Source organism: Orussus abietinus, unplaced genomic scaffold (assembly GCF_000612105.2).
Source record: "Orussus abietinus isolate OABI.00-Male unplaced genomic scaffold, Oabi_2.0 scaffold362, whole genome shotgun sequence".
In the NCBI taxonomy this organism is placed as follows: Eukaryota; Metazoa; Arthropoda; class Insecta; order Hymenoptera; family Orussidae; genus Orussus; species Orussus abietinus.
The window spans coordinates 61178-89070 of record NW_019394525.1 but is presented as its reverse complement, the minus strand read 5'-3'; the positions used below and the strand labels follow the sequence as shown (position 1 = coordinate 89070).

The window sequence follows — 27893 nt, the reverse complement described above, 5'->3', positions numbered from 1 at the left end:
CGGATCGCAGGTCGCCGTTTTGCTAGCTTTTAGATCTGCCCGCGAGTGATTTTTTTTTTTAATTCGAAAAATCAGGGGATTGCCAAGCGTTCGAGACGTAGGGGGCTCTGCCCGAAGAGACTACAAGAGTCGAAGAGGCTATATGCCGAAGCGGCCCCTTAAGAAGAGGGCAACTACGATGGCCTTCCATTCTTTCGAATGGGCAGTCATCCATTTTTTTCGCCACGTTGTCCCTCTCATTTTTTGTATATCCTTCCGTCTGGATTGACGGGAAGAGACGGTGAACTAGCGTTTTCATGAAATTTTCTCGAGTCTGCATTTAAGTAAGATAAATACATTAGATTTTTGTCACGCCAAGTAATGTATAATTGAATACATTTTTACTGGGTCAATTATACGAGATCGATGCATTGCAAAATATTCTTGACTTTAATGGTAACTTTAGTAAGTTATTAGCTCTTGTATCACCGTCTCTTTCTCGCTTTCCCAATGGTTTCGTTTGTGCCTTCGTGTTCCCTTTCAGCTTTAGGTGGACCACTTCGGAGAATCTGGCGACTTCCTGGTGTTTCTTCAATGTTCCGTTTTACCTGTACTTTTGTGCCCCTTTGCAGGTTTAGGTGGATCACCTGGAAGCAGCCATTTTTGGTAAAATCATCATGGGCAGTTAACACGTTGAGCGCGGAACCGATTTTGCTGAGCTTTCCGTTTGGGCGGCACAATTTTTTATATATAGGATTCTTGATGCCGTGTCAGTCCCGAGGGACCGACGCCGCCCAGACAGAAAGTTCACTGTCGGTCCCCAGGGACCGACGCCGCACTCAACGTGTTAATCGAAATCCAGCTTGCTGCACTTGTTGGTAGATGTTAAAATATGTTAAAGGATGTTTGTGAATTTTTTTCGCGATGCGAATTGCCTCCACGATAGCTTGATGGGGAAGGTTGTTCGATTTAAATTGATCCACATTGGTATGCAAATGCTCATTTGACATCGCCTTGCCTCTTTTGCGCTCGTGTTCAGATGTGTACCCATCTTTAGAGGTAAAAGGCCGATATTTCATTATTCTGTAGCGTCGGGCGATGAAGCGAATGATAGGTTTTGATTGGCCGCAAAGGACGTAACGACGGAAGTGTTCCTATACCGCTGTTTCTCTGCAGCTAATCGGAAGAGCTCTCATCCGCACCGTCGCGCCACTCCCTCGGAATAACTAAACATCGACCAGAGGGCCGTAGAATATCCCAAATAAAGGAGCGGACTCGATTGTTAAATCGATTTATTACACGCATTCTCGGTGTTCCCCTTTCCCGGAGAGGAGAACGCCTCTCCTCTCTCGCGCTCGTCTCCCTCCAGGAGGCGGCCCTCTCGTCCCGTCCGCTTCCTCGGTACCCGGATCGTCGCGCTCGACGAGGTCGGCGCTCTTGTCGGAACGTTTCGGGAGAAAGAGGGAGAAACGCGGCCCAGATCCGCATTTCCGGAAAAGGGACGACGCTAAGCGCGCCCCTGGCGGCGCCTCACTAAACAACGTCTCGCGAAGAAACAGGGTACATCTCTTTATAAGGACACGAGGTCGCGATAAAACCCGCTTGCTTCTTTGCTCCGTGACGCGAGCACGAGTTGTGTGTACACTTCTGTGCTTGCGATGTGCACGCGATCCTCCGTGCCTTGCGTGTATCGGTACGCGATTACAGCGCCACCGCGGCGAGCTCGGATACTAACGAGGTCCCTGACACCAATTAGGCGCGACGCTAGGCAATACGTACGGCGGGTCGATGAGAGCAGCTGTCGACGTCGCGACGCTGACCCGACGTCGATTCGATGACGGTTGGAGGTTCCGCATGACGATAGCGAGATCGCGACGTCGACTCGATTGCTCTGAGCGTTTCGCGCGACGATAGCGAGATCGTGACGCTGATTCGATGACTTTTAGGCGGTTCGCGGGGCGATAGCGAGATTTCGCGACGCTGACTTTGATGACTTTTGCTCGTTTTATACGATTAATCGAGGTCGGGACCATCGACTCGATGACTATACATGCGATGGAATCGAGTGGTAGCGACGATAACCCAATGACTTCTCGCGCATCATCGACTGGGGTGGATGATTTCGATCAGCCAAATTGAGACACTAGCTAGATGACACGTGTATCAATGGATGCGGCGAAACCGATTGCGCAGGTCGCGACGATATCCAAACGACTTCTCGAGTATCATCGACCGAGTTGGAATTAATCGGCCAAATCGCGACGCTAGCTCGATGACTTCCGGCGTCGATGGATGAAATGAAACCGATCGGTTAGATCGCGACGATGTTCCAATGACTTCTCGCGTACCATTGACTGGGTTGGAATTACTCGGTCAAACCGCGACGCTCAATGACTACTCGCACGTTAACATCCAGGCCAGGTCGCCGACTCGATGACTACTCGCGCGACGTCAGGTGCAAATAAAACCGATCGATCGGGCCCCAAGGATGACCCGACCACATCCAAGGCGTCACCGCCGTGCCAAAGTTAACCAGCACCGGACCCTCCGTCCGGTCTCGGCCGCGTCGAGCTTAAAACGATGACGACCAAATACTCCCAATGACGATTTACGACTCTTATCTCCTACTATCACGCACGCATCAGCCCTTTCCGAGCATTCGCCAGGAGTCGCGCGATGACTCCGTCGAAGACACGGTGCACGCGCAGGCGATGACTACGGCGACTACGATGACTACGATGACGACGACGACGATGACGACGGCGACCACGCCGACGACACTCTCGCTTCACGTGCCATCGGCCGTGTCAACGTAAATGCGCCAGGGGTCGATCGATCCGCGCCGACGACGATGACGACGATGACGACGATAACTTGGATGACGACGAGGCGTCATCGTCAGACTCGCCTGGTCATTCCTATCCGTCGAGGGCGAGCCGCGGCGAACGGACGACGACCCCGACGACGAGTTCCGATGACTTGAACGACTCGGATGACTCGGATGACTCCGATGCGGACGTGACGACTTCCTCTTCACCGCTCTCACACGGGCCAGCTGACGTCGGCACTCCCCGTGCCAGCCGAGGCGGGCCCGGACTCGACCCGCGGCTCCGACGACGGCCTCTCTTGCGATCGCGCTCGCAACGTGCCCGCCACGTTCGTTTGTCTTAACCCGCAGTCGACTTTTTTTTACCGACGATTCACTTCGTCGACGACCGTGCTCCCCGGCTCAGGGTGGCCGATCACAGGATCACGCAGCACCGGCAGTAGCGCTGCGTCGAGGCCCCCGCACTGGGTGGCGGGGTCACCGGGGCGAAGTACGCGTGGACCTTGATGTTCGGCAGGTGCGTCTGCAATCGGAAACAAGAAAAGGAAACCCGTGTACACCCCGCTCAGCTGTGCCCACCCTGGAACGCGCACGAGCCGTTGATCTCCTCGACGAGAGAGAGGCTCACGGGGGTTATTTGCGCCCTTTTTCGCAGCCACCCGAAAAGGGTTTACGATCAGACGTTAAGATGATATGAAAGGCGCCGAGAAACTTAATCGAGGTCGATGAATTCAAATTCATCGATACTCTTTTTGGTGGCAACGCCATTTTGAACACTCTAGGGGTAACATAAGCTGGCGCGTCCCGTTACCGACATTTATGTTGAAGTCTTTTACAGTATACGTTGAGAATTATACGAACTGAAGCGCTCCATATGTCATTTCGATTAAGTAATGACGAAGAGGTCGAGGTAAAACTGTCGAAATCCCGTGAATTCATTATTCTAAAGACTGTTTAGGACCAATTTCGCCATCTGTGGCGATCAGTTGCAACTAAATTTATGCTCTAAAAACCCATGTTAGCCCCGAGACAAGCCAGCATTCTCTTGCAATCTTTGGTGATAGTATTTTCCACATTTTCCCATGTGATTATGTAATATTCCATTTCTACGGTATTCTAAATTGTTCGAGCTAGGTCCTGAAACTTTTTCCAGCTTCCAAGAAGGGTAAAACATCGAAAACGTGCACGGACCACGCCATGCTGGCTCTAATCCATGAAATAAATTAATGTTTCATGAATAATGTAATTTCATAAGTTTCAGGATCTAGCTTTGTACCCTCCATATTTATATTGCAAAGTTTGAATCGATTCAGTACGCCCTGATTGGGGAAAAATTTCATGAATGGGAACTCTTCGACGCCACTTTCACATCACTTTAAGGTGAACACAAGGACCCCCTGGGGTTCTCTTTCTCACTCGTCGTGGTTCCTAAAACGTTGGAGAATACGTTTATGCGCATTCCAGAATGAAAATAGTTCAGTGGTACACCATCCCCCTGAGCCCGCTTCTTACTACCGCCAACCCCTCCTACGGCGTGTAACGAGATTTTGTAAAAAAAAAAGAAGAAAAAGAAAAAAAAGAAGTGAAATTCTTGCAGTAGCAGCGCCATTCGCTTTCAATATACAGCGACGAATATCGTTACATGAGAATCATCGGTCAACCGCTGAAGAATAGAATTTGATTTGAGATTGCGTTTCTTAGGACCTTAACGTTATTGCAATGCTTCATGTCCTTGAATTACGGTTACTAAGTTATTTTTTTTCAGTCTTCACGAAATTTCATTTGTTAGCGTTATTCCAATGCTTCATTTTCATGCCCTTGGATTACGGTTAACTTAGTTTTTTTTCAGTCTCCACGAAATCTCATTTGTTAGCATTATTGCAATGCTACATGACCTTGGATTACGGTAAATTTAGTTGTTTTTTCTTTTCATTCTACATAAAGTTTCATTTGTTAACGTTATTGCAATGCTTTATGTCCTTGGATTACAGTAAACTTAGTTGTTTTTTTTTTTCAGTCCCCAAGAAGTTTCATTTGTTCCGAGTGGCGCTGCGATCGTAAAGCCGCAAACACGGCGTCCGACCTGGGAAACGAATATCTCTCGGACGTAGCTTTCGTGTAAAACGATTATTTACGCAACAGCGTGTAATTTTCTGAATGATTATATGTTCATAATTGAATCGTAATCCCAATATGATTTACCGGATAGTTTGAAACTTTACAACGTGAATAGGTAAACTATAAGGTAGGTCCTGAAACTCATGAAATTTCAATTCTTTTCAAAATTTGTTTATAGGTATTTTAAAAATAGTTTAGAAAAAATGAAATTTCGCGAGTTTCAGGACCTACCTTAGGGTCTCCGTATTCAAGTTTTAAAGTATGAAACGATTTGAGACACCCAGCTCGTAGAAAAGTTTTATGAACGATTGAGCTTTCGGATGCCACTTTCACATCCCCTTAAGTAGAATCATCCGTGATCGTCTAATTGTAAGAGACATTACTCTAAGCCTGCGTATGCCGGCTCGGGTGATCAGTTGGCAATCGTAGAGCTCGATGCGCTGAAGATTGTGACAAGCCTGCAACAGGTGGTCCAGACTAGCGTCCGTTATCAGGGGACAGTTGTCCAGCTCCAGAACGGCCAGGTGCTCCGAGGCGCAGGGCGACAGGGCCAGCTGCCTGATACCCTCGTCCGTTATCAGCTCGCAATGCGATAGGCTCTGCAAAGCCGAGAAATATGAAAGGAAAATGAAAAACAAAAAAAAGTCCGGCACAATATTGTCAACGCTACCGTTTTTTTTATCTCTCTGTAACCTAACATTGTTCTGAGCCAAGAAATAACCGTTGACGAGAAATTCGTAAATATTAACCTCTTGACATGAACTACTTGTTCATCAATTTACAATTTTTATATGGAGTCGTACATCCGTACATGTACCTTCGTACACGATTTCTCTATGAATTCTTGTAGATCATCTCAACAAATTCATGCAGGAAAGATTTCGACATTTACTGTTCATGCCCTCTGAAATTCGTATACTCACACACTAAAACCCCAAACATAGATCTATACAAAATTTCGAAACACCGTACCTTGAAAAACCTTCGACTACGCGTGTACTGTAATTTGACCAGATATTTTTCACCGTGCAAGTGAACCCAGTAAAGTCACTAAAATGCCGAAAAGGCAGTCGAAAACAACAGAACTTTTTAAACTACCTGAACATAGAATTTCGGCCATTCCTGCACTTAAACCAGAAAGCGTAAATCTAGGTAGTACAATGTTAGGTTCGCGATTAAAGGGACTTTTTAGCAACTCGAAGAAACATTTAGACGGTAAAGGAAACGGCTTCCGATACTCACTAGTTTCTCTAACCTTGGACAGCCCATGGCCAGGTGTATCAGTGTGGCGTCCGTTATCAGTACACACTCCTCCAAGTCCATTTTCTCCAGCAGTCTACAATTCTGCAAGGCGGTAGGAATAATAAAACGCTTAATAAAGTCCGTATACATTATTAAGGTGATATGAAAGGCGCAGGGAAATTTAATCCAGGTCGACAAATTAAAATTCATCTATACCGGCTTTGATGGCAACGTTATTTTGAATGCCCAAGTGGTAACAAACTGGCACGACCCGTTACCGACATTTATGTTGAAGTCTTTTACAGTATACGTTGAGAATTATACGAACTGAAGCGTTCCATATGTCATGTCGGTAAAGTAATGATGAAGAGATCGATGTAAAACTGTCGAAATCCCGTGAATTCATTATTCTAACGACTGTTTAGGCCCAACGTCGCCATCTGTGACGTTCAGCTGCAACTAAATTTCTGTTCTAAAAACCCGCGTTAGCCCCTAGGCAAGCCAGCATTCTCTTGCAATTGTTGGTGAAAGATTGTCATGATAAATAAATACATTTTTCATGACAAATGAAATTCCGTGAGTTTTCGAATCCACTTTAGGGCCTCCATATTCTCGGGGTGAAATTTGAAACGAATCGGTGCACCTAATTTGGAGAATACTTTCCCTAACGATTGGACCGCTAAGATATATAGGCTGACTCTTTCATATCACCTTAGTTCCGGAGATGTATCAGAATCGATGTACTCACTCTGGCGAGGGCTTGGAAACCAGCGTCCGTGAAATGCGTACATGCTACACACTCTAGGACACTCAGAAGGGGACAGTGTTGAGCTAACGTGCATAAAGATGCATCCGTCAAATTGGGGCAGTTCGAGAGGCACACATAGTGCAGTCTAGGACAACGCTCGCTCAATTCCCGCACAGCGTCATCCGTAATGTTCTGCAGAGGGAAGGAGACAAAAATGAATACATATGGACATTAAAATATATATACTGCTTCTAAAATGTCATTCAACATATCCGGCAAAGAATTCCGAAGTCTCCATAGAAATCCAGAAGGATACGAACGTTCGACGCTCGACGAATAGTACGTTGGCCAACGGATGGCGGCGCTGTAGTCATCTCTCCAGCTCTCTTATGGCGATTATAGCGAATTGCATTCTTTCTTTACCTTACTTTGCTTTGTTAGCCAACTTTTAGAGGATCAAGCGCTAACATAGGATCTGGGCTTCCATGGGACTTCTGAATTCTTTGTATCCGGACAGCAGACGGAAATTCGTAACTATTTGAAATGCGAAGATTCACGTAATACACATTAACCCTTTCGATACGATTATGCATTTCGCCAGTATTATTCCGTTGTACAAATTCTTGAATCACAAATACATCGCTACGACACGGGCCAGTTAGAAAGTTCTGACTACTAAAGTTCACTATAGTCAAAAAGTAAAAAAGTTAATGGAAAACAAAGTCAAAAAGTTTGACTAACTTGGGAATCAATGGAAAATTTTAACAGGTGATTATAGCCGCTCGTAGTATCGAAAGGATTAATGCGCATCAATATGTAAAAGAGACTCGATATGCGACATACTCGCACAACAGATAGTAAACGCGTTAGTTAAAACATATTTACGTATTACGCATTAATACATATTTGCAAGGACAAGTGCTAATGACATCACACGAAATATTCATTTTTCTTTTATCATCTGTACTGACTTTCATCCATTTAACGGGGGAAATACATATCGAAGTTGATTCTCTTAAGAAGTCTTGTAATATTGAGATTTTAAGTCGTTCAATTACGAAAACGTATGTTTTCGTTCGTGCGTCAAATTAACACGTGTCCATAGTGGTAGATATTTAACCCTTTTAGTGCCGGGCGAAAAAGAGGTGCTTATGCGAAGATAACCGGCCGAATTTTACGATTTTACTAGGATTTGGAAAAAGGCTCATAAACACCAAACGAAAAGCAATATTTACATAATTCAAAAAGGAGGGTATTAAGGACAAAATAGAGAATAAAACAGTGACGCTAATTTTTCTATATTCATTGAAAATTACATAAATAACAAAGGTATAAATGATCAAAAAAAAAAAAGAAAAATTGAGTTCTCCGTTTCAAAACGTAATTGCACATAGGAAAAGTCATCTTTTTATCATAAATTTATATAGACCGTATATTGCAAAGTATATACTTTAAATTTCCAATATATTTTTTAACAAAATAAGTAATATTGCACAAGAAACATAAAAAAATGGTAGGCGCCGGACGGATTATCTCATCCGAAACAAGTAATTGTTATAGGTTATAGGTTGTTATAGGTGTTGTTATATCGTTATTTTAATTCTCTCGTAATGAAATCAGACTATTTATAACGTATTATAAATTCATTTTGAGATAGAGATCTCTCGCAAAGCGAATAGTAAAGCGCTACAAAGTGCGCGCCGATATATTGGCTCTGGCACTTTTCGCCGGTGCAGCGAGGGCCGATATATCGGCCTCCGGCACTAAAAGGGTTAAGAAATGTCCGTAAACTAGGTGTTAATTAGAACAGATCTGACCGGCTGTAGTGTAGCTATAGCCTGAGGCCAACCACAAACATCGGACAACCTGACCAGGTTACCGGATCAGGCTACTAAAAGATTAGGTTTTTTCACTGGTTCGGTCACCCGGCGCACTGTCTATACAACCAAACCGGATGTCAGGGTTTTTCACCGAACGTCAGGTTTAGGTTTACGTTCAAGTTTATCGGATATCCAGTGCCGAAGGAGTTCATCCGGCACACATGGAACAGGACTAACGGAGATAAAATCGTTGTTAATGAAATAGTCTTATAATGGCCGCAGCGAGCAAAGGTTGCGTGCAGCAGAATATCGTTGTCTGGGTCCTGGGGGTGGATCCTCTTCAGGACTATAAACATATTAACACTTTGCGGTCGTATTTACCCAAGACCAAGAGAACTTTGGTGGCTGAGAGTAGACATACGACTGCAAAGAGTTAAACGTTACTCAGAACTAAATAACAATTAAAAGTAACTACATCTATCACTGTACATAGTTACTAAAGTATATGTAGTCTTCGCAACATTGTTAACGATCCGTATGTTTTACAGTCCCGTGTTTCTTTTCATATTTGGAGCCGTTCTTCATTTGTTAATACAGGGAACATGGATAATTGAAAGAAAAAAAACTGCGTACCGGGATAAATAGTGCCGATTCTTTTTCCGTTAAAATTGCCCTACGCACAGGCGACATAAGAATGTTTAATGGGTAAGTGAAAAAACAAAAAAAAGGTCAGCACGTTACCGTTTAGTAGGCGAGTATCTTCTTGGGACAACAATGCTAACAACGGACATTTCCGCCTCAGGAAACTCAAACGGGCCGTCCGCCCTGTTGCAAAGACTAGACTACCATGCCGCAAGTCGGCAGTTAAATGCATTTACAATAACTCTGAAAGTCTCCCCAACGGAAAGTATAGAGATAATCTGGAATCATCCCAGTAACTCCTGTGATAATACCGTAGAATAAGAGATAGTTATTAATTAATATCTATGGTTCCGAAGAGGGTCCACCCCGGGACCAAAACGTAACGCCATGGTCCCACCAAAACCTTTCTTCGCTGTGGACCATTGTAGGACCATTTAATTATCAACTTGCTGATCCTCGGTAGTTGGTCGATGATTAAAATCGTCGTACTCTGCACTCGTGGAGGTTGATGGCCTCGAGGTTGGGGCAGTAACGAGCGAGGCACTTGACGGCCCTGTCGGTGAGCTGGCGACAGCCCTTGCTGAGGAAGCTCCTGAGCTCGGGGCAGCCCCTGGCCAGGGCCTCGACGCCGTTGTCGGTGATGAGCTCGCACCAGGAGAGATTGATGTGCGTCAACAGGGGACACCCGTCCGAGAGGCTCTTCAGGGAGAGGTCCGTCACCTCGGGGCAGGAGTCCAGGTTGAGTCGCTGCAGTTTCGGGCAGTGGCTGCTCAGGGCGGCGCAGGTGGCGTCTGAGATCTTCTTGCACTGGCGCAGGTTAAGGTCCTCGATGTTCGGGCAGGACTGCGCCAGGGTGCGCATCGAGTTGTTCCCGATGCTCTGACAACCCCTGAGGGAGAGTTGCCTTAAGAATCCGCCGCATCGTCGCGAGATATTTTCTATTACCGGGCCCTACAAACAGGGAGAGGCTACAGATCCGGAGAACGAGGCGCATCGGGGAGGAGAATCCCCTGGGGATCCCCTGGGGATCCCCTGGGAACCCCCTCGGGTCATGGCCCAAGATCTGGGCTTTCAAGGACGCTTACGGGAGGGATATCCTTCATCTTTTATGCCGGGCTTCGACGTAAAAGATGAAACGGTTAGCGAGGAGTCGAAGGAACGAAACCCGATTAACTCGTGGAAATTTCGTTATCCTGGGCGAGGCACCCTCTTTTACCTTGGCAACCTTTAAGGTGATGTGAAACCCGTCGAGATAACGTCGCCAGTCAAAATAAACTCTTTTGACTGATGTACCGTCTGAAACAGCGCGCCACGTTACCGACGTTGGGGTTTATATTAAAAACTGGGTGGTACTGCACCGAGAATTGTATGGAATGGAGTGCTCTCCGTGTGTCGTTTTAGTGATATGATTTAAGAAAAGAAAAGAAAAAACAATACATCTAAGTAAAACTGAAGTAATTCTCTAGATTCAGGATTTTTGATACTGTAATCGACAGCAGGGCCATCCGTTGCATTTAGTGCCAACTAAATGTTGTCTCCGAGAGCTGGTACACTAATAGTGTTCTCTTCATCTCGACACAAAAGTTTGCAAGTAACTTTTTTGCCTTTATCTCGTTCAAATGCGCGATTCTCAATTAACAGAATGTTATTAATTGTTATGCGACAGTCGTGACATTTACGTTCCTTACATCGGAGCATTCACGGATTGTATAATGATCGAAATATGGGAGTGCGACGCCATTTTGTCTTCGATCTAGACTAAATAATAAAAAAAAAAGAACTTTGAAAAGATCTGGACATTTCTAGGTGCTTACTATGTACTGAAGTTTTAGACAATTCGATGAAATAACGTTTAAAAAGTGTCTTATTCGAGTCGACTAATTTATGGCGGGTTTCACTTCACCTTAAAGTCTCTTTAGACATATCTAAACCGTGTCCGTACACTGATGGAAATGACGTTTTAGATTTATATTGGGGATTCATATACTTCCGTACCAGTATTCATATATATATGTCTGAAAAGTCAGATAAGTTGACTCTTTCATATTACCTTAACCGCGTTATACGGTAGTCTACGTATTAGCTCTGCGTCTAACGTTACGAATTTCTCTTCAAACTTTAATTTGAAATGTTTTTTTATTTACTTATATTCTCGTTTTCTACCCAAAATATTTTTCTCTTCGTTGAAAATTGGTGCAATCGCTGCGAGTTCTTCGACTAAAACATTCATTCTCGATGTTCAGAGGCAACGACATCGAACGGAGATCATGTCAGGGTATGAATGCTCTGTACGGATGTGCATGAATGTCATAGACATATCTGAATTGATCTTAAGGGGATGTGAGAGTGGCATTTTAAGGTGAAGTGAAACCCCCTTCAAATCAGTCGATTCGAAGGCAACACTTTTTTTTTAAGGGTATTGGACCAAAATGCCCGAAACTTTGACACATGACTCGTGATCATCTAAGAATTGTCCTGACGCGTTCAAAATTTGGATTTTTGAAAAAATGTTTTAACTGAGCCCAGACCAGAACCAAAATGGCGTCGAGCTTTCATATTTCGATCAATATACAATTATCGAAGGCTCTGATATGAGAAACGAAAGGGTCAGGACAATTTTACGACAATTTACAACACTCTGGTAATCGATAAACTTGCATTTGAACGGAATAAAGACAAAAAAAGTGTTGTATGCGCTTCTATGTTAAAACAATGGGAATACGAGGTCTCGGGGTGAAAATTTAATTGACCTAGAAATCACAAATGACGCAGGGTGTCCCTCTGCAGTCAATTAGGGCCCCAGAAAGCATGAATCTAGAGGATTTCTGGAGTTTTACTTCGATTTCTTGATATTTACTGTCCGAAAACGACAGGTGGAGTATGCCATTTGGTACAATACCCAATATAATTCAACACAGCTGTCAATATAAAAACGAACGTCGGCAATGTAGGCATTTAGAAAACTCTTATTCATCGACGTCGATCAAGTTCCTCGACGTGTTTCACTTCACCTTAAGGGTCCAATCGTTCATGACACTTTTCTCCGAATTGGGTGTACCAATTTCTTTGAAATTTTACCAGACGACTAAGGAGACCCTAAGGTAGGTCCTGAAAGTCGCAAAACTTCATTTGTTATTAAAATTGTTAAAAATAGCTATAAACAAATTATCTTAAAATTGAAATATCATGGGTTTCAGGACCTTACTTTCCGTATTCCTCCGTTTCACCTCCGTATTCACATTGTCAAGTCTGAGACGATTCGGTACACCTAGTTTGGAGAAAAGTTTCATAAAACAATATCCCTTTGACGCCACTTTCACGTCACCTTAATTCCGCGTATCCATTGTTTTTACCTCGAAAACCATTAAAAGGCTCTAGGTCCAAAGGCAATTACATTTCCATTAACGCGAGAAGGTGGATGGAACGATTTCGCGAGGAAACCGCCGGACTGGCTTCCAAAATATACACTTGAAATTGCATTTGGCATGAATATTGCACCGACGAGGCAGATTCGCAGCTAGACCCTGAAGGGGAGGTATCAGGATATGGTAAGATGGTCCTTGAGGATTTTGCTGATTAGAGGGTTCGTAGATTCTGACAAGATTCGAGGGTGATCCCCGGGGGTTGTATATTGCATATTGTGTATTCCAGGTCAGGCTGAGAATGTGTCTCGAATCGGTAACACTGCGAGAACAGTTTCGCTCGAGATCTCGGGGGAGCCTTCTACCGAGATCTCGAAGAGAGGTTTCTTCCTAGATCTTGGAGTGAAGTGTCTTCCGAGATCTTGGAGGGAAGTCTTTCATCCTAGATCTTGAAGAGTTTCTTCCGAAATCTCGAAGGGAGTCTTCTTCCGAGACCTTGGAAGATTTCCACAGAGACTTTGAAGGACCTCCTACAATGTCAAAGGTCTTCAGGAGTTTCTGCCGAGGGCTTGGATCTCTTTCAAAATCTCGAAGAGAATTATCATCTGAAATCCTGATAAGAGGCATCTTCCCAGATTTTGGAATGTTTTTTTTTTTCCCCACATACTTGGAAGGCGGTTTTCATCGAGATTTTAAAGGACCTCCCTCGATGTCACAAATCTTGGAGGGTTTCTTCCGAAATCTCGAAGAGGTTTCTTCCCAGATATAGGAATTTTTCCGAAATCTTGGGAGAGAGGTTTCCAACGATCTTCTGCAGGGTTAAAGACTTTGGAACTTCTTCCGAGACCCGGGAAGATTTCTTTCAAGGTTTTACAAGATTTTGTACCAAAATTTCATAGAGTTTTCTTTAGGAGTCCTGCGGAGAACTTTCTTCCTAGAAATTTGGGAAGTTTTTTCCGAAATCTTGGAAAAATTCCATAGAGATTCTAAAGGATCTCATACAATGTGAAATATCGTGGAGAATTTCTGCCGAGACCTGAGAAGGTTTCTTCCAAGGTTTTGGCAGGTTTCTTCGGAAACCTTGAAGAATTTTCTTTCAAGGTCTTGAAAAGAAGCTCCTTTCTACGTTTTAGAAGAATTTTGTTCCGAAATCTTGGATCATTTCTACCGAGATTTTAAAGGATCTCCTACAATGTGAAAGATTATGAGTGTCTACCGAGATCTGAGAAGGTTTCTCCCAAGGCTTTGGAAGATTTCTTCCGGAACCTCGACGAAACTTCTTCTGAGGTCTTGAAAAGAAGTTCCTTTCTACGTTTTAGAAGAATTTTGTTCCGAAATCTTGGAATATTTCCACCGAGATTTTAAAGGATCTCCAATAATATGAAATATTATGAGTGTCTACCGAGATCTGAGAAGGTTTCTCCCAAGGACTTAAAAGATTTCTTCCGGAACCTCGAAGAATTTTCTTCCGATTTCTCGGAGAAAAGCTTTCTAGATTTTAGAAGAATATTTCCCGAAATCTTGGAGCATTTCCACCGAGATTTTAAATGATTTCCTACAATGTGAAAGATCATGGAGAATTTCTGCGGAAACCTGAGGTCTCTCCCAAGGTTTTGGAAAGTTTCTTCCGAAACCTCGAAGATTTTTCTTCCAAGGTCTTGAACAGAAGCTCCTTTCTACTATTTAGAAGAATTTTGTTCCGAAATCTTGGAACATTTCTACCGAGATTTTAAAGCATCTCGTACTATGTGAAAGATTGTGATGGTCTGCCGAGATCTGAGAAGGTTTCTCCCAAGGATTTGAAAGATTTCTTCCGGAACCTCGAAGAATTTTCTCCAGATGTCTCGAAGAAAAGCTTTCTAGATTGTAGAATTTTTCCCGAAATCTTGGAGCATTCCCACCGAGATTTTAAAGGATCTCTTACAATGTAAAATATCGTGGAGTATTTCTGCCGAGACCTGAGAAGGATTCTTCCAAGGACTTGAAAGGTTTCTTCCGAAACCTCGAAGAAATTTCTTCCATGGTCTTGAAGAGAAGCTCCTTTCTACATTTTAGTCGAATTTTGTTCCGAAATCTTGGAACATTTTCACCGAGATTTTAAAGGATCTCTTACAACGCCTAACATCATGGAGCGTTTCTTCCTAGTCCTGAGAAGATGTCTCCCAAAGGGTTCCCCCGCAATTTTGAAGAGTTCTCTTGCGAGATTTTAGAAGAAGTTTTACAACAATTCCACGATCATGGGGAATCATGGAAAGTGGTTACCACCGAGGAGGATGCAAGGTGTCTTACCTCGACGTCGCGCTGGAAGTCGAAGAGGTCGATTCTTTGCCAGTTTGAACCGTCGAGGGCCAGTACGTTCCATGCTTTGCTTACTTGGGCGCACCGGCATAACGAGACAACGTCCAGATAGGACATTATCCTGGAAAAGAAATTAACGTCATCAATTCTCTCCGCCATTCACGCATACTTACATACGCCCACCAATACATCGTCTTAAGATTACGCGAAACGTGCCGTTTACTGACAGCTTTATCATTCATTACTCAAGAGCATTTATACTATACCGGAAAACATTTTCTCCGAAACACCCGAAAATTGGGAAAACTCCAAAACTGGATTTAACAACCTTACACTCTCTAAAAGCCTCTAAAAAATTATTAATTTCAAAACATTTATGCATTTATACTATATCACGAAACATTTTTTCCGAAACACCCGAAAATTGGGAAAACTCCAAAACAGGATTTAACAACCTTACACCCTCTAAAAGCCTCCCAAAAATTCATAATTTCTTTAACTTTACTCCTATTCTCCGGACTACCTTGATATTAAAAGTAATTGCATTATTTCCGCACTCTGAGTTGTGTAATCATTATTGTAATGTCTTTAAACAGTCATGTTATTTGCTAAAAGAGGCTCAAAAATCCTTTTAGCGTTCAGAGATCTTATAGTTATTTAAAAAAAAAGGGACAAAACCTCTCTTGATCCTGTAATTGATTAAAGTCTTCCTCCTTTTACCTCATTTTTTTTTTTCCTCCAGGTTGATATAAAGTTCACATTACATTATTTCCACCCCCAGCGTGTTTTTATCACTCAGTGCTAAAATGTTACGTGTTAACTTATAAAATATCTTCAGATACTCCAAAATCGGAGGAGACCACGTTAAAGAATCTTTAAAAGTCCTTACATGCTTACACCTCTAATTTAGCATTAGGAGTCTTTATCTAAAAACAACGGATAAAAAGCGACTCTTAATCCTGAAAGTGAGATATGAGTATGATTTATACTTAAAATGTCTTACACGATCTCTTATAAAACAATATTTACGCGATACTCCAAAATCCAATGGCCCTTTAAAGAATAATCAAAAGAGGCCCTTGCAACTCTCCTTTAACGTTAAGAGGCGTTACTTAGTTATTTAAAGACAACAAATAAAGGCCACCTCTTAACCCTGAGATTCAAACCTAAGTGTCATTAAAAGTCTTACCCCATTAAATCCCATTTTCAGCATCTTGTTCAAAGTAATTAGATTATATCTACGTCCAGATTTGTATCACCGACTGCTAAAACGTTCTGTACTATCTCATAAGACAATATCTGGCAGATACTCCAAAATGATAAACACGGTAAAAACCTCGAAAAACTCCTTACTCTCCATGACTTAAGGTGATGTAAAAGTGGCATCGAAGAGGACTTGTTTATAAAACCTTTCTCCCAACTCGATTTACCGGATAGTTTGAAACTTTACAACGTGAATAGGAAGCCTACAAGAAAAGTCCTGAGACTCATGAAATTTCAATTCTTTTCAAATTTGATTATAGGTATTATAAAAATAGTTTATAAAAAAATGAAATTACGCGAGTTTCAGGACCTACCTTAGGGTCTCCATATTCACGTTTTAAAGTATGAAACGATTTGAGACACCCAGTTCTATGAAAAGTTTTATGAACGATTGAGCTTTCGGATGCCACTTTCACATCCCCTTAACGCTTTTCTTCTGGCTAACTTAATTTCCCCAAGTAATCCCATTATTTCCACACCCTTGCGGCAGTTCAGCCGTAATTGAGGCGCGATAATTGCGCGTAATTGACGTCGGGGGGGGGGGGGATTTGTGAGCTCACCGCGAGATATGACGCAGAGGTTGATAAGACACGATAATCTTGAATTAGGAACTTTCAACGGAATCGTCATTACCATTGATCCGAGAGGTTCGGACTAAGATCGCTTATCACCGGACCAAGAAATATTTGACACCGTGACTGACCAAGTGATAAGAGGCATTACGCCGACCGTACACAGAACGTGGTTAAGACCGTCCTCCACGATAACTCGTTATCGACAAATTGGCCGAAAACAACATTTTTCTTATTGCTCAAGTACGGTGGATATTGCAGATCGACGGCATCCCGTAAATGGCACGTTTCGAGATTGCAAAAAAAAAATTGGCAAAGTACCCTGCTCGACAAAAAATAGCAACACCTAGAAATTAAAAAAGTCGGTGGATGGCCGCCAGGCACGTTGGAAGTGAAACTTCTAACAAGGAAGGCATCCTAGGTCGATCTCTCCGATTTGATTTCTTTTATAATATGTTATAGTAGACTAAAAACTAAGCGACACGTATTTTTTTTTTATCCGCCATTAAACACTTTAAGGGGGTGAAACCACCATCCAAAGTAAGGCATGTTAAGGGACGATTTGGCAGTTTCACCCACAAGAACATATTTTTTAACCAATCCACCTGGAAAAGCTTTCTCATAACGAGAAATGGAAAATATAATTTTCTCAATGAAAAGAAAAAAAAATTAAGGGGTGAGCCACCCCTCACAGACCTTACTTTGCATGGTGGTTTTTCCCCCTTAAAGTGTTTAATGGCGGATAAAAAAAAATACGTGTCGCTTAGTCTTTAGTCTAGTATAACATATTATAAAAGAAATGAAATCGGAGGGACTCGACCTGTCAGTTAGAGAGAACTATTAGATGTTAATAATTGTTCTTAATTATTCAATCACGAAATGCGCTATGTGGTCGGTACTGGTTGTATTGGGCATCGTTGTTGTTGTTCTCTATTTGCATTATTTTTATTCCACTTTAAATATCAATGATTAACTCTGAGGACAACGCACTAACGTTAAACGTTTACGCAAATTGTCTCAATACCGCTACAGAAAGATGGATATCAACAGTACTGTATTGTCGAAATAAAATTATACGTAATTAGGGAAATACTAAAACATAAAGATGAATATGAAGAGTAATTAAATCTGAGAGGAAAAAAAAAGTTTCATTTTTCTAATCGGGCTCCTTTAATGACATGGGAATTTACATATATTACCGTGCCGTAAGAAGTTCCACTTCAAAATCGTACAAATCAGAGGCCACAACATATACGGTATAGGATACCGTAAAGAGATAGTGACTCAATTTTGGTTTAAAAACACTTGTAACTATCGAAATACGGTCGTAATCTCCTTTCTTTTTTCTAACTCATATATGGGTTCATAAAATATGCACGACTTTGATTTTTAAGTGATTTTTAGGTGTTGCAGACTTTTTGTTACGATCAGTGTAATTATCGAGTCACTTAAGAGGATATGAAAGAGTCAGCCTATATATATATCTGAGAAGTCAAATTGTTGGGGAAAGTATTCCCCGAATTGGGGGTACCGATTCGTTTCAAATTTTCCCACGGGAATACGGAGGTCCTAAAGTAAGTCCTGAAACTCATGAAATTTCATTTATCATCAAAAACTGATTTACTTATCATGGACCAGCATGGCGTGGTCCGTGCACGTTTTCGATGTTTTATCCTTCTTGGAGGCTTAGAATAGAAAATGAAGAGTTTCAGGATCTAGCTCGAACAATTTAGAATACCGTAGAATTGGAATATTACAGAGTAAGATGAGAAAATGTGGTAAATACTTTCACCAACGATTGCAAGAGAATGCTGGCTTGTCCTGCGGGTAACACGTATTTTTAGAGGAAAAAATTTAGTTGCAGCTTAACGTCACAAATGGCGACGTTGGTTCGTCAAAATATAAACAGTCATGAATTCGTGGGATTTCGACAGTTGTACATCGATCTTTTTATCATTACTTGACCGAAATGACATATGGAACCCTTCAGTACGTATAATTCTCAACGTAGACTGTACAAAATTCCAACATAAATATAAATGTCGGTAACGGGACGCGCCAGCTTATGTTACCACTTGGATATTCAAAATGACGTTACCACCAAAAAGGGTATAGATAAATGTTAATTTGTCGACGTCGATTGAATTCTTTCAACGCCTTTCATATCATCTTAAGTGATCCCGACATTATCCTAGGTGGTGAATTAATCCCTCGAGTCACTTCGTTCTTCATTTCAGTCGCAAAAGAAGACTCCTCGGATTTTAACAGGTAACCCCTCACCTGAGCAGCAGCTCCTTCGGTAGTTTCTTGTTGATTTGTGCTTCATCGTCATGAAATACCCATGTTAGCTGGAATGAGAAAAATCACGGATAAAATTAATGTTATTAGCGAAGACAATCTATACATAAACTGCTCTCCCGAAAAGTAGCAACACTCAAGAATAAAAATCGTGCAAATCAGGGACTTATATTATATATATCGCGAACAGTAAAGCAAAGACCTACCGATTCAATTTCGGTTTAAACCTTTGCACTTGAGGCCTTTTTCGCTTATTACCAACAACTCGAGATGATTTGTCTCACATAGAAAAGTGGTGACCGAAAGTCACCTCTCGAGTGCAAAGAGTTAAAAAATACTTATGAGTACTGAGATATGGTCATATTATCTACTGGCTGTCCTATGCGATGGGTATGGTTATCAGACATTCACAACATTGACTGTCTAGTATTCGGTATGGTTCATTTGGTGAGCAGTATGGTTCAATTTTAATATTTGGCCGTGTATTAACACATTCGCGACTGGCAAATTTTTTCCGTTTCAAATACTGAGTACCGGCGAAAATAATGAAGTTCTGAAACTGTTTGCCGCAAACTTGTATCGTGTATCGTCATGGACGTGATTCACGTCAGCGGCAATCAGGAATAGAATTTAAAATGACGTGAATTCACGTCAGCGGCAATCAGGAATAGAATTTAAAATGACGTGAATTCACGTCAGCGGCAATCAGGAATAGAACTTGAAAAGACGTGAATTCACGTCAGCGGTTGCGATTGTGTTTTTGGATTTTTTAAACAGATTTGTTAACTTAGTTCGGATCAACACCAAAATGGCGTCGAGCTCTCATACTTCGATCGAAATACAATTATTGAAGGCTCTAATATGAGAAACGAAAGTGTCAGGACAATTGTACGACAATTTACAACACTTCGGTAATCAAGAAACTCGCATTTTAACGGGATAAAGGCAAGAAATGTGTCTTATGCACTGCTATGATAAAACGATGGTAATACGAGGTCTCGGAGTGAAAATTTAGTTGACGCGGAAATCGCAGATGGCGCAGGGGATCCCTCTGTAGTCAATTAGGACCTCAAAAACCATAAATCCAGGAGATTTAAGGAGTTTTGCTTTCATTTCTTTATAATTATCGTACGAAAACGACAGGTGGAGTATGCCATTTAGTACAATACCCAATCTAATTCGACACAGCTGTCAATATAAAAACCAAAGTCGACAACGTTGGTATTTAGAAAAGTCATCTGTACCGACGTCTATCAAGTTCCCGATGCGTTTCACTTCAACTTAACGATTACAAACAACAAAAAATAAGAAAAAAAAAAAAACACCAATAATTCACGGTTTTTAAGAATTGCATTGTACTGCATGGCTAACGATTCCCATGCGGTATTGAAGTAATCGGGAAAGAATGCTCGATCGCGCCTTTTCTCTGGACAAACACCTCAAGATGCTATTAATTCTAACGTGTTTATGCGCTCCTTTGTTTCGCTGGCAAAGTCCTCATGAACGGCGACAAAGAGCCGCGGTGACGCATCGAGACCGGACGCGAGGAAGAAGTAAAAAGGAGAAAAAGAAGAAAAATGACCACGTGGTGCTTTGACACATGTCGCGGCCAGAAAAAAGAATGGTTAACGATCCTCGAGATAGAGGAATGTAGAAGGCATTTTGTTGGAATCGATGCTCCCGGCGAGAAGAGAAAAGGAGGATTCTTTTATTTTTCCCACGCTCCTCGCCCTTTGTTTTCACCCTTCGTCCTAGCTAAGGCGATAGCAAGTAATGTAAGGGGTTATAGAGGAGTAACAGAGGAATGTAGAAGGCATTTTGTTGGAATCGATGCTCCCGGTGAGAAGCGAAAAAGAGGATTCTCTTATTTTTCCCACCCTTCTCGCTATTTTTTTTCACCCTTCGTCCAAGCAGAGGCGATAACAAGTAATGTAAGGACTCTAGTAGCACAAAATGTGTCCTATAATTTCTATATGTTTAGCGAATATCCTACATTTTGTAAATATTTAGCAGACATTTGAAATATTTGCAAAACGTTTACTTTACGATATTATCCCCATAATATTTATATAATATTGGCTCCACGTGTTTTCATAATATTTTTCTACCAGGTATACAAAATATTTCCTTTCATTTTAAATCAAGTATTTTTTAAATATTATCTGCCGAGTACATTGTAAACGTTTTAAAAATATTAAAAATCAAAATCACACGTTTTGCTCCCATAATGAAATAGCGGAACGAAAATATTAGAAAAATTTCTCGGGTTTTTTGATACCAAATGAAGTGTCCGATAATAGTCGTGAAGTAAAAACGTGTATTTTTATTATGTTAATAAGTTAAAAAATATAATTTCTCTATGTTTATAAATTATTGAAACTAAATATGTCATTGAGATTTTCAACAAATATTTCAAATATCTTCGAATGAAATCTACAAGAAATCTTAAAAAATCTGTCGCTTGAAATATTTAGCAAAGATTACAAAGAAATATTTAGAAATTATTTTATGCTACTAGGGGGGTTATAGAGGAGTAATAGAGGAATGTAGAAGGCATTTTGTAAGAATCGATGCTCCCGGTGAGAAGAGAAAAGGAGGATTCTCTTATTTTTCCCACCATTCTCGCTTTTTGTTTTCACCCTTCATCCTAGCAGAGGCGATAACAACTAATGTAAGGAATTATAGAGGAGTAATAGAGGAATGTAGAAGGCATTTTGTAAGAATCGATGCTCCCGGTGAGAACAGAAAAGGAGGATTCCCTTATTTTTCCCACCCTTCTTGCCCTTTGTTTTCACCCTTCGTCCTAGCAGAGGCGATAGTAAGTAATGTAAGGAGTTACGGTCGCGGTTCCCACGGTCTTATCATCCACTTCTATCACTATTCAGGTCTTTAAAATATATTTACAATTCAATAGGAAATTTCGGAATTGCCTCATGATTTTTTCTGATGCATTTGATAAACGCGTATTTGCACTTCTTCGTTAACTCATAAAATGAGAGGAAAATAATTTGGAGCACTGGACGAATTAGTCATCTCCACGGAGTAACGATGTTGTCGCTTACACTCTTATCATATCTAAAGTTTCCTAAATATATTTACAATCCAATAGAGAAATCTCTCTATCTCTTCCTTCGAAGAACGTTCAACACAATCGATAAACGCGTGTTTACGATCCTCTATTACACTTTTAGACGAAAGTAGAAATAAACAGGAACGCAATAACTTGAAAATATAACTACATCCCACATAAACCTTTGATCTTTCCTCCCTAAAGACTTTTGATGCGATTGATACGCACCTGTCTATACACCTGTATAAATTCAATACAATGAAGGTAAGAAATAAAAGATAATCATCTCGGAGTAATGGACAGATTTGTCGTTCCCATGAAATGACAACACTATCATGTACTCCTACAATCTCTGTTTTGAAAATATCTTAACAATCCAGCAGAAATCTCTCGTCTTTCTGCGGATGGCCTTCCCACGCAATCGATAAACGTGTGTTTACGATTCTACATTATTACTTTCAAGTGAATGAAAATGAAATGACTCGCGAAACATGGAAGAACTGATAAGCACATATTTGCATGTCATTGTTAATTTATAAAATGAGACACGATTACAGGAAAATAAACTCGGAGTGGTGAACATCACCCCTTTGAAATGTCATTATCCATTTCTAAAAGTTCTAGTCTTCAAATTATATTTAAAATTCAGCATAAACCTCTCATCTCTATTCTCGGAGACTTTCAACGGCATTGATAAGCGCATGTTTGGCTTCTATATTATTTCTTTAAGTGAAAATTAAAATATATGAAGAAGAAATGACTCGGAATAATGATCAACTCTCTCATCTCTGTGAAAGGACTCTACTATTATCTACTTATAGCACCTCTAAATACATTTATGACCCAACAAAAATCTCTCTGCTTTCCTCCGGAAGACTTTCAACGCAATTAATACGCGTTTCTACGTATCTATTACGTCATAAAATGAAAGTAAAATAATATAAGGAAAATATATAATCTTGGAGTTATATATAAATTTGTCGCTTCCGTGAAGTTACAGCTCTGACATACAACTTCTATCGTCTCTAAGGTATCCAAAATATTTTTACAATCCAACAGTGACATTTATCATCCCTATGAAGCGATCACACTACTTGTATCACCTCTAAAACTTCCGAAGTATATTTTCAGCTCGACTGAAATTTCTCGTTTTTCCTCTAAAGGACTTACAACGCAATAGATATGCGCATGATTACACTTTACATTATCTCTCCAAGGACAAAATATGTAGTAAATAGAATGAAAACAATTCGGAGTAGTTTTGACAATTGTTATCTCTAAGAAATGACAACTCTCACATCTACTTGTATCACCTTTAAAGCCTCCTAAATGCATAACCCAAGAAAAATCTCTTGGCTTTCTTCCGGGAGACTTTCGACACAATTTACTTGCATGTTTATACTTCCTTGTTATGTCATAAGGTGAAAGTAAAGAAATAAAAGAAAAAAATATAACTTTGGAGTCATGTATAAATTAGTCGGCCCCATGAAGTGACGAGTACATCGTGCACTTCTATCATTTCTAAGATTTCTAACATATTTTAACACTCCAGCAAGGACATTTGTCACCCGTAAGAAATGACAATTTTATCATTAACTTGTATCAACTCTGAAGCCTCTAAAATACATTTACAACCTCGCAAAAACGCCTCGATTTTCCTCCGGAAGACTTTCGACTCAATTCATACGCATGTTTACGCTTGTTACGTCGTAAAGAGAAAGTAAAAGAAAAGAAAAAAATATATATATCTGGAGTTATACATAAATCTGTCATACTCATGACGTGACAACTGTATCACGGCTTGATATCATCTCTAAACTTTCCAAAACATTTATACAATTTAACCGTGGCACTCGTCATTTCTATAAAATGACAACTCTGACATCTACTTGTATCACCTCTACAACTTCCAGAATATATTTCCAACCGACCAGAAATCTCTCGATTTCCCTCTAAAGGACATTCAATGTAAAGTATAAGCATACATGTGCATTTCTACATCGTCTCTTCGCGTCAAAATAAAAATAAACAGAAAGGTAAAAATTCGGAGTAACAATAGCAATCATCATCCCTATAAAATTGGCAACTTTGTCGTCGATTAGTCCCACCTCTAAAGCCTTCCAGAAGACACAGTCCACCAGAAATCTCTCGACATTTCTCTGGAAGACGTTCGACGCAATTCATTCACGCGTGTTTACGCTCCTTTGTTATGTCACAAAGTGAAAGTAAAAAATATGCAAAAAAAAAGAACTATAATCTCGAAGCAATGTATAAAGTAGTCACATCATGACAACCCTCTCGTCTATTGCTATCGCCTCTAAAGTCTCCAAGCAACTCCAATCCAACAAAACCTCTCGGCCTCCCCCCCTCGTAGGAGCCTCCGACGCAATTGATCCGCGCGTGTTTACACTTCTTTGTTGTCCCCGCATTTTTCCAAATGGCGACACGAGACCATCGCCTGCATCCTGGTAACGAATGTCGAATAACCGGCCCTGAATGGTGAGAAATTTCAAAGGGTGAAATTCTCCCAGAAGGGTGTAAATTCAAAAAACAAGAGCTAAGGAAGAAAACGACCGAACTTCAAGTACAAGGGTTTCCAGGATCGCAACGTCTCGCCTGGAGTACGTGACAGTCCTTGGGTCCTTCGGGCCCGTTACCCTGGTGCATTTCCCGAAAAACCCGGAAAGGATCCGCCGCAGGACAAGGAGGGTACGGGGGTTCTCCGAAGGACCTCCGACGCAATAGACGGGCCCGGGAGAACAAAGGCAAGGTCGTTGGAGCGGAGGGTGTCCGGGTCGAGCCAGGGGTCGGCGACGGCGGGCGCAGGTGCGGGCCAACCTGGAAGTGGAATTAATGGTTGTCAGCTCGCCCGGAGGTCGGGATCGCGTAGGAACAAAGGATGGACTCGACTGACCACGGTTCCTCGGGGCAGAAATGGAGGCGACGCTCGGTGTCGAGGAAGCCCGGGGACGGCAGAGGCCCCGAGGAGGTCGGCCCGGGCCTCCGAGGACGGCCCTGGGCCCAGGGACGTCGCAGGGCCCGCCGGCCACGGGGCCGAGGGATCAGCTGTTCGGCTCCGAGTGACAACACGCCGCGGGTCCGCGCGCGGCTCTCGCGGCCTAACGCGCGCTTCGTCCCTTGCCGCGGCTCGATCTCGCCTCCGGACGAGAGTTCCTCGGTGTCCGACTTACCTCGAGCCTGGTGCGCCCGGAGTGTATCATCCTTTTCCGTCGCGTTATTTTGTCAATCTTCCGGGAGGACCCGCACGCCAGGTGGAAAAAACTCGCCGAGCGAACGAGACGCTAGACCGCGGGAGAGAAATGGCCGAGTCTACTGGACGTCGGCGGGGTCGAGAGAGCGTCGTTGGTTGGCCGCGAGCCTCGGCGCCAGGGGAAAGTATGGAAAGATGGAGAGAGGCAGAAGTAGGCGGGTACTCGAGCGGGGGGTGCAGGGGGGGTGGGGAGGGAAACCCGCATGGGATTCCGTATAAGTGCGTCTCGCTTGCACTCGCGGGAGAGGGATACTCCGGGTCTCTTGGAGGGTAGAGTGGGGGAAATGATTCAGGTGGTGGCAACGAAATCGACCTTGACGAGGTGATCGTGATTCCCTTGGTGCCGGGAGAGGGACGCGCCATTGGCCGAGACGGCCGACCCGACGACAGCGGACCGAACTGAGGCGCCGGTGGCGACCCCCTTTGATCCGGCGGCAACCACCCGAAGCTCCGGTAGCGCTCAACAGGGCATCTTATTGTTTATCGGAATAGAACCGTGTGCCCCGAATGGATGTGTGGGTGATTTAGGTTATGTGTTAGTGCCTCGGGTATGTTTACGATTTTCTTCACGTGCGCTTGTGGTTTTGTTGCCATGTGCGAATTTAGGATGCGATTAAATGGAGTGATGCGGTTTACCGTGACTGCCGGATCAATGGGTTTGATGCGTTAAGGAATTACTAGTCTATTAGGTTATGTAGCTGCACTGAATGCCTCTCTTTTTTATGCTAGCTGCTCCTGCGATTTGACAGCGGAATCTCGACGTGCACTGACGAAACGGCGGATGCAACGAGGCATTTAATTCCGTCTTCAATTAGCATGCAACCGTGTGTCGTTTACTCTGCTGCGCAGTGATGCAATAATTTAATGTAGAACGGCGAAAAGTGGTGTATATGTTGAGGTATATTTTTAACACGTTTTTAGATGATTGTATATATATGATTAAATGTACCGTATAGCTATGCATCGAGATAAAAGTATATATAAATTTCGTAACAAAGGATAGATATTTAATAGACATAAAATCATTTCAAATTAATGAAATATATTTTTTTTTCCACCTTTTTTGATACTTACCGTCTAGGTAGCTGATGTTTAATTACATAAACTGTCGTCTGGATTAGATATTTTATTTAACAAAAGACAGATACCGAATCATTTGTTTAAATCTTCTAGTTTGTAATTGATATCAGTTGATTACATTAGCAATCAGGGTTTTGCTAAAAAAAGGTGTGACACGTGAAAAGTAATTTAACATTGCTATCAAGTCTTTCCTTCGAAGCAAAGTATTCCTCCCGGATAATTGTTTTTTTGACGCGCAGAGACAAAGCGTAGGATGTGCTCGTGATCCATTAGCCAGAATAAATACCAGAATTAAAGCATGATAACTGTGAACCAATGAACGATCGGACAGCCACTGTTATCAGTCAATCATCGAATTAATGGTTAAGCATAGGAATGATAAGTGACGAAAATATGCTCTTTGATATTTTTTCTATTTATCGTTAATACCTACAATTGTATTTTAGTGTCCTTTAAAAAAAACTGAGTTTACGCCTTCGATATGATAGTATATAATAAACTGCGGTATCGCTCGTTGAATATTTTTCTATGGAACCAAATGCTCTTGCATTTGTTGATCAAGTAATTGTGGAGTAATCCTTGAATCTTATTAATCATCGTACTTTTTTCATTGTCAATGTTAAACTGCAGATACGTTATCTGCCAGATACAATATTAGTTTCTTGCGTTTGTGAAACTACTTCCTGTAAAAGAATTCACAGTTGCATCTAACACCGTTCTGCAACCAATGTATTGAAGAACACCGTTGTAACTAGAGGCATAAATTGTGCAAACATTGTGAGCGCATCGTATTAATGGCTTCAAATCCTTCATTGCCAGCGCAATGATATAAGATAAGAGACACTTTCTCGAAGGACGTGGAGGATTTAACTGCGCCCTTTTTTCCATTCAATTATGTCAGCAAATAATTTCTTTTATCTCACCCACGAAAGTTTTAATCAATTTCAAGCGTGTTAATGGCTCCAGGTTCTTCATTAACAACGCAATAATATAAGATAAGTGTTTCTCATTTTCCCAAATGACGGGAAAAATTTAACTGCGCCCTTTTTCTTTTAATTATGTCAACAAATGATTTTTTTATTACACCCACTCATCTGCGAAAGTTTCAAAAAGTTCTGAGCACTATGCGCAGTAAGAATCTTGAGAAACAACATTGTAGATAAATCCGCTTATTAATAGTACACGTCCTTTTCTCTACCATCTTTAAAAGGAAGTCATGAGCTTTAAAAATCGGCCCGATGATATCTTAAATAATAAATTTGAGGCAATCCTGATAATCCTGGGGAAAAAGTAGAGAATGAAA

At 41.8% G+C, this 27893-nt stretch overlaps 1 protein-coding gene across 1 annotated transcript; it reads right to left on the bottom strand.

The window, feature by feature from the left end:
- Positions 1-1254: 1254 nt before the first annotated feature.
- On the bottom strand, positions 1255-27072 carry LOC105702532 (F-box/LRR-repeat protein 20). Its single transcript, XM_012430170.1, has 8 exons — positions 25431-27072; positions 19152-19219; positions 15028-15157; positions 9866-10327; positions 6915-7106; positions 6167-6268; positions 5308-5523; positions 1255-3329 (listed from the first exon to the last, which is right to left on the bottom strand). Exons 1-8 carry the CDS (start codon positions 25458-25460, stop codon positions 3222-3224), a joined length of 1308 nt encoding a protein of 435 aa, XP_012285593.1. The 5' UTR covers positions 25461-27072; the 3' UTR covers positions 1255-3221.
- Positions 27073-27893: the final 821 nt, after the last annotated feature.

Bases quoted from the DNA above. Each gene is read 5' to 3' on its own strand.
- LOC105702532 (XM_012430170.1), bottom strand. From the start codon at position 25,460: ATGATACACTCCGGGCGCACCAGGCTCGAG. The intron at 19,220-25,430 runs GTAAGTCGGACA...TTCTCATTCCAG, and splicing joins CCGGGCGCACCAGGCTCGAG to CTAACATGGGTATTTCATGA. The intron at 6,269-6,914 runs GTGAGTACATCG...ACCGCCTTGCAG, and splicing joins GTTTCCAAGCCCTCGCCAGA to AATTGTAGACTGCTGGAGAA.